Genomic DNA, 7,294 nt, shown 5'->3' on the forward strand with positions numbered 1-7,294 from the left:
GGGAGGGTGGGGACAGCAGTGGTGTGGTGGCCAAGCTCTCGCCAGCCAACCAGCAGAAGTGTGAGCGTGGCCTGCTGGCCCTTTTCTGCCACGAGCCCTGCCGGCTACCAACTCCAGCTTCTCTGTGGATCAGCCTGGTGGCACATTGGACCTGACCCTGATCACGCCGGCCTCCAGAAGTTGTTGCCCCCCCCCTCCCTACAACTCCCCTCAGGAGTTTGCCCAGGATGTGGGCCCAATGTTCAAGCAATTCAACAAGCTGAAGGAGGACAAGGTGGACGTGCAGTCCATCATCGGCCTGCAGTGCTTCTTTGATGAATGAGGCCTTTGGTGACACCAAGTTCTCTGCTGTGCTGGTGGAGCCCCCACCTGAGCTTGCCTGGTGCCGGCCTGAGCTCCCAGGAGCTGTCCAGTGGCCCTGGTGATGGCCCCTGAGCCAGCTCAGCCTGGGCATGCCCTGTCAGCTGCGCCCTTTGCCTCCGGTGGTCTGGCTCCCGTTCCTTGGTAGCCTCATTCCCCGGCCCCTCACAATATGGTTTTTACATCTGTGGATTTAATAAAAACGTTACAAGTTAAAAAAAGAAAAAGGAAAAAGAAAAAAAGAGCTAACCGAATAGAAAACCTTGCAGATTCCATTTCTGGCAAAATTAAGAGAGAAATTTAATCCATAGACATCAAAATGTTTGTTAAGATTGTCCCAAATAAATGAGGTCAGGTGGAAGCCATGTGGGAAGAAATGAAGGGACGCAGCACAGAGATGGTGAGAACACAGCAGCAATATGACACTTTTTGAATGGGGATTGTTGCGTCTGACACCTGCTCTCAAAAAGGTAAACAAACGCTTGCTGTCCCTCAGGTTTCCTACCGATCCCTTGGGAAATGATGGCATCTTCGGAGCCGCGCTGGCCACCTCCTCAGCGCCACGCGAGCGCCTTCTCTTTCTGGCGCTCCCCTGGCATCCTGTTGGTGGCCCTAGGGCTCCTACTGCCCATGTGCTCTGGTAGGGACGGGAAAGGTGAGAGCTCTGGAGGCAATGGAGAGAGTCGGGGAGCGGGCCCACCGGAGCCGAGGGCGGGAGAGGTTTGCTTTGTGGGTCGGGTAGGAAGCACGGGCTTGGCGGAGCAGGGTGGTGCAGGTGGAGTCCGGCTTAGGATGGCCTTTCAGTGGTACCGAAAAGCTACTGCAGGGACCGCGGAGGGCTAGAGAGGCTCTGCCCTCCTGTGTGTGTAGAGTTTGCAGGGCTCATATTGCCACTGTCTTCTGGTACAGTCTCCTGATCAGTATTCTGGTTACTGATCATTAAACAGTTCATTTCTATGAGAGAGGAAAGGGAACCGTGGTGGTAAGGAGAACACCAAAGGAATATTTTTAAAGAAGGATAAAGTATAAAATAGGCTTCAAACTAGAGTTGAAGGACACTGTGCATGCTATTTGGAATAGAGGAAAATGAATGGAATGTAGAGTATAGCATGGGAGAGAACAAAACTAGAAATGAAGGGGATAAAAAACAAGATGAAGTTTAAGTTTGAAAGGTAAAATCAGGATAAAATAAAACAGAAAGTAAAAAGGAGAACTCACTAAACTGGGCGGGGAAAACAAACATTTCACTCTTGAAGCAGCTCAGGAGAAGAGGGTTTGTAGGCAGCCTTGTGCCTGGGAGGCTTGCATCTCAGAGGCAGTTGCCAAACGCTGCCAGGGAGTTGCAGAAGGGAAAACTTGTGTTTCCAGGAGCACTCTCATTCCACCAAAACCCACAATAGATTGTTACAAGTGGTCTCTTCTGCCTATTTTGGGTCTTTTCTTTCTTTCTAATTAAAGAAACGGAGATCAACAAGTGCTTATACAGTGTTTCTTAATTTCCTTAGTGTGCAAATTACAATACAATGACAGCAGTGCTTTTCCTGTCAGTTACCAGGATACTGGCAGATAGGCAGCAAAAGAAATTACTTATCCAAATCCTTTCCCAGTGCCTAGAGCAGCCGTGGGCAAACTACGGCCCGTGTTTGAAATGAATAAAACTAAAAAAAAAAAAAAAAAAAAAAAGAACGTACCCTTTTATGTAATGATGTTTACTTTGAATTTATATTAGTTCACACAAACACTCCATCCATGCTTTTGTTCCGGCCCTCCGGTCCAGTTTAAGAACCCATTGTGGCCCTCGAGTCAAAAAGTTTGCCCACCCCTGGCCTGGAGTTTCAAGTGATTATTTTCAATATTCTGTTCATTGCGTCTCCTTTGCCGTTGTCTCTGTGCTACAGCAGTGGTTTAGTATCAACTTCTTTTGAATAGCTACTCTGGGGGACATCCTGTGCTAGGTATTTTGGCCCCATGGATAGATGGAGTCAGCCACGCTAACTAGTAAACACAAAAACACGTGCTAGTGACCTGAGAGATCCATGCAGAAGAGAGTCCAAGAATAGGGGACTGTTCACTGCCTCTTGGAGGAGAGAGAATCTGTTTCCTAGGGATACTGAGCAGGTAAGCCTACAAGATAAGAGCTGAGCAGGAGTTGCAGCTGAGCAGGGAGGAAAGGTGTTCAGAAAGAGAGCAGTGGGAGCAAAGACTCAGAGATGTGACAAGGCTCAGGGTATTCGCAGACTCTCAAGTATCCAGTGTGGCAGCAGTAGGGCAATGGAGGCAAGAGAAAGGCATAGAACAAGATCTGTTGTTAAAATGTATTTGCAGAGCTCTGCCTGGTTTGGCTCAGTGGATAGAACGTGGGCTTGCAGACTGAAGGGTCCTGGGTTCTATTCCAATCAAGGGCACATTCCTGTGTTGTGGGCTCGGTCCCCAATAGGGAGCGTGCAGGAGGCAGCCTATCAATGATTCTCCCTCATCATTGATGTTTCTCTATCTCTCTGTATCCCTCTCTCTTCCTCTCTGAAATCAATAAAAATATATTTTAAAAAAACTTAAAAAAAAACAAATAAAAGAACCTCCCTATCAATATAAGAAATTTTTAAAAACAATAAAATAAAATGTATTCACAGAGATATATGCACCCCTATGTCCATTGCAGCATTATTCATGGTGGCCAAAACATGGAAACCACCAAAGTGTCCTGTGATAGAGCACTGGACGTGGTACTTATACACAAGGGAATCCTATTCAGCCATAAGAGAGGATGAAATAGCACCATTTGCAACAAGATGGACGGACCTTGAGAACATTATGCTCAGTGAAATTAGTCACTCAGAAAAAGCTATGAACCATATGATTTCACTCCTATGTGGGTATAAAGCTGAAACTCGTGAACACAAACAGCAGTGTGGTGCTTCCAGAGGGAAGGCGGTGGGGGGTGAGGAGTGTCCTAATATGTGATAACAGGGGAAGACTTGATTTTGGGTGGTGAGCACATGGGGAATATACAGATCATATAATACAGAAACCCATACCCGAAACCTATATGTTCATGTTGACCAAACTCGCCCGAATCAATTTAATTAAAAAAATAAAAACTTGCCAAGGACCTTTCCATTCATTTTGTACTAACTACCTGTGGCTGACCACAGTCCCAGGCTGATGGAAAAGATAAAACACTTTTCTTTTTCATGTTCTTATTCTCTTATGCCCAGATGCCTGTGATGATCCAATGAGATTTGAAACCATGATGTTAAACGGTCCTCCTAAAGCATCTTATGGTCCTGGGGACAGAGTCGAATTTAAGTGTCGTTTAGGATACAAGCGTATTGTCCCTTTAGTCCCCACCACTGCAGTTTGTCAGCCTGATAACACATGGGCACCTCCTCTCCAGGAGGCTTGTACAGGTAAGCACACACAGCTTTTATTCGTATTGTTCTGGGTATTGCCACACATTTTAGACTGCACAGTCCACTATTACCATGATGGTTTTCCCATGCGAATGGAGATTCTAGATAACAATGTCTTTGAAAATCTCCTAGGAATCTTTTTCTTGGCAGTTGCTTGCCTGAGTAAATGTGAATCTTAAGTTTGGTCTTTAAATAGTTAAATGGATTTAGAAGAGCAATATCGAATTTTGATTGGATTCACTGGCTTTGAAATTGGCATATAACAACACATTTGAATTTTTCTTTTAGAAAAGACATGTCCACAGCTAGGAGAGCCCCTCAATGGCGAAGTAGTTTTAAATTGGCATATAACAACAATTTGAATTTTTCTTTTAGAAAAGACATGTCCGCAGCTAGGAGAGCCCCTCAATGGCGAAGTAGTTTATGTAAACGGAACTACCACATTTGGTTCTCAAGCTCACTATGTTTGTAATGCGGGGTAAGTTTCTCCTTAGAGGAATACAGTAAATGTTACTATTTTGCTTTGCTTCTCTTCTTCAGCATTCCCGTAATGTTGAGATTATCTTGCTTTCTGTGTGACAAGTTGTACTTCTAGCCAATCAACTCTTGGGCTTTTTATGCAAACTGAGAAGATGTGTAATGAATAGAAATTAAAAGTGAAGGAAAGGAAATTTTTATAATACTACATGCAAGCATAAGCCTATCATTAGCATTAAACTTGTAGTAATCTTGATGACATTACTTTAACATCAAATTATATCCTATTTAAAATGGCCAGCACTTAGAGTTAAAGGAGGGCTTATAGAATCGGTAGGTAGGTTTACCCACCAAAGATATTGTTCATGGCAATAACTCTGTAAAGAGTTATTATAGCCTGGACCATATATTGATCAAAATCCTTTTGTTGGAAAACTTGAGTTTTGAGACAGCTATAAAGGAGTGAAGGTCTCAAAAACAAGTACTGTACACCTGATAATAGTAGCCTTTCTTCTCTTGGACTCCTTTAATCCTATATAATAAAAAGCTAATATGCTAATTAGATTGAACAGTCAAATGACCTTCTGGATGACTGTCAGGACAACCTTCTGGACATAGCTGTGAGGGCCAAGACAGCAGCCAGGGTTGCGAAGGCCAAGTCCCTTGCATGAATTTCATGCCTCAGGCCTCTAGTATATATTTAGACATTTATAAAAATGTACATTTACAGGGTAAATGTCATACACTATACAAAAGCAACTGATTTTTGATATTGACTTTGTATTCTGCTACTTTGCTGCATTAATTTATTTATTCTAACAGCTGTTGTGTGGGGTGTGTGCGCACGCATGCACAGATGCAATATGCGCACAGTCGTTAGGGTTTTTCGGGTTTTTTTTTTAATCCTCACCTGGGGATATTTTTCCATTGATTTTTAGGGAGAGTGGAAGAGAGAGGGAAAGACAAAGAGAAATATCAATGTGAGAGAAATACATCAATTGGTTGCCTCCTGCAGGAGCACCGAGCTGTGCCCGGGCCTGGGAGGAGCCTCTAACCAAGGTACATGCCCTTGACAAAAAATGAACCTGGGATTTTTTGGTCCTCAGGCTGACACTGTATCTACTGAGTCAAACCATGTAGGATGGGTTTTCTACATATAAGATTTTATTATTTGCAAATTGATAATTTTATGTCTTCATAACCCACTAGGCTGCCTTTTATTTCTTGTCTAGATTCTCTGACTAAACTTTCAGTACTATGTTGAATAGACATGGTAAAAGTGGGCATTCTTGCATTATTCCTGATCTTAGAAGAAAAGCTTTTGGATTTAAACCACTGAATAGGATGTTTATTGTAGGTTTTTCATCTATGGCATGTATTTTCTTAAGGTAACTTACCTTCTGTTCCTGGTTTGTTGAATATTTACTATGCAAAAATGTTGAATCCTGACAAATGCTCAATTGAAATGATCAAGTGGATTTACCCTTCATTCTATTGATATGGCAGATTACATAGATGGATTTGCATATGTTGAGCCGCCCTTGCATTTGCAAATAAATCTCACTTGTGCATGGTGGATAATCTTTCTGATTTCTGTTTGCTGTAATTAGTTGCAGATTTTTGCATCAAGGTTCATAACGGATACTATTCTGTAGCTTTCTTTTCTTGCAGTGTCTTTTTCTGTTGTTGGCATCACAGTAATGCTGTTCTCATAGAATAAGTTCTGAAGGCTTCCTTCCTCTGTAGGACCAGGTGGAAAGGCCTCTTTTGAGCATCTCCTTGAGTCACAGTTTGTTGGTGTGTTCACATTTCTTCTTAAAGCAGTTGATAGCACTGAGTTTCAGGCAAGCATAACATTTGAGTCATATAGTCTTATGGCCATTGTATTTCAGGGGAGTTGGCAGAAAAGGTTCATAGATTCCACCTCACAGGCAGAACATCAAGTTTCTGGATATCAAAGTGTGATAGAGTGCTGTCTTCCTCCAAACATGCCCCCAAAAGCAGGTGCTGTTTTCCTGGAAAGGTGCCCTCCTTGTCTTAAATTTTAGCTTTGACATTCTCAAAGGTGTCATTGGGCTCAAACTTGAGAGTGCTAGCCTTGCCCATCAGAGTACTCAGAAAGATCTGCCTTTCTGTGTCTGCCACTTCACGAAGGAAAAGAGAACAGCAAAACTAAAAACCAACGACTTGCCACCAGATTTTCTTTTAAAGACAGCTGTTTTAAAGTCTTTGTCTAGTAGATCTTTCCTCAGGTGTTTTTTTTTTTCAGGGATACTTTTTATCGATTTACATTTTCTTTGAATGAGTCATATTCTCTTGTTTCTTTGTATGCATTGTGATTTTGTTGTTGTTGTTGAACTGAACATTTGAATCTAATAATGGGGAAACTATGGGAATCAGATTGCCATCCTTTTATAGGTGTTTTTTTTTTTTATATTATTGTTTTTGTTTTTGGATTTTTGTAGGGTGACTCTGTGCAGAGGATCAGCCTGACAGGTAAACTAAATGTATTCTCAAATTTTTTCTGAGCGTTTTTCTCAGGGCATGCATAATCACTTCCTAATTTTCCTCACATATATCATCGTTTTTAAATGCCCCACGTTTTAATATCCGGCTTCTGAAAGGGGAAATCACAAGAAATGAAGAAGAAATCACTGGAATTCTCCTCAGTCAGCAAGAAAAGGCTTACACATTTGAAAAGTGAGATATGACAGCAATGGCTGTCCACGTCTTTGTCTGTTTCCCTGTGACCAGAAAGATCAGTCAGTGATAAAAGCAGGCACCCCTGATATTTGGAGAACACAGGCCCTTTGGCCCAAGCTGGCTCTTCAGTCTGCTGATAAACTGCTCCAGGAGCACAGCTGCGTGCTATGGGGGTAGCATGGGCAGCTGCCACTGTGCTAAGAGCAGAAATTGACCAATTTTAGTGCAATTTACCTGCTCAAGTCTTTTCTGGAAGTTGCAAGCCTTCAACAAACTCCAGAGTTTCAAAACAGTGACATTAGGCAGTTTCTAGTAGAAATGGTTGTCAAATGGGGAGAGCGGTT

The 7,294-nt window shown here is 42.6% G+C and overlaps 1 protein-coding gene and 1 pseudogene across 1 annotated transcript in view; both read left to right on the forward strand.

Annotated features, from left to right (window-relative positions):
* LOC102762459 overlaps positions 1–602 on the forward strand; it is a 25,911-nt pseudogene extending 25,309 nt beyond the window's left edge.
* Positions 603–882: 280 nt separating this feature from the next.
* The window catches only part of LOC102762738 (membrane cofactor protein-like), a 22,648-nt gene continuing 16,236 nt past the window's right edge, over positions 883–7,294 (forward strand). Inside the window, exons 1-3 of the mRNA XM_015564522.1 lie at positions 883–1,000; positions 3,576–3,767; positions 4,146–4,248. Of these exons, the coding sequence (XP_015420008.1) occupies positions 883–1,000; positions 3,576–3,767; positions 4,146–4,248 (413 nt within the window). The remainder of the gene's footprint in view (positions 1,001–3,575; positions 3,768–4,145; positions 4,249–7,294) is intronic.

Source organism: Myotis davidii, unplaced genomic scaffold (genome assembly GCF_000327345.1).
Source record: "Myotis davidii unplaced genomic scaffold, ASM32734v1 scaffold861, whole genome shotgun sequence".
NCBI lineage: Eukaryota > Metazoa > Chordata > Mammalia > Chiroptera > Vespertilionidae > Myotis > Myotis davidii.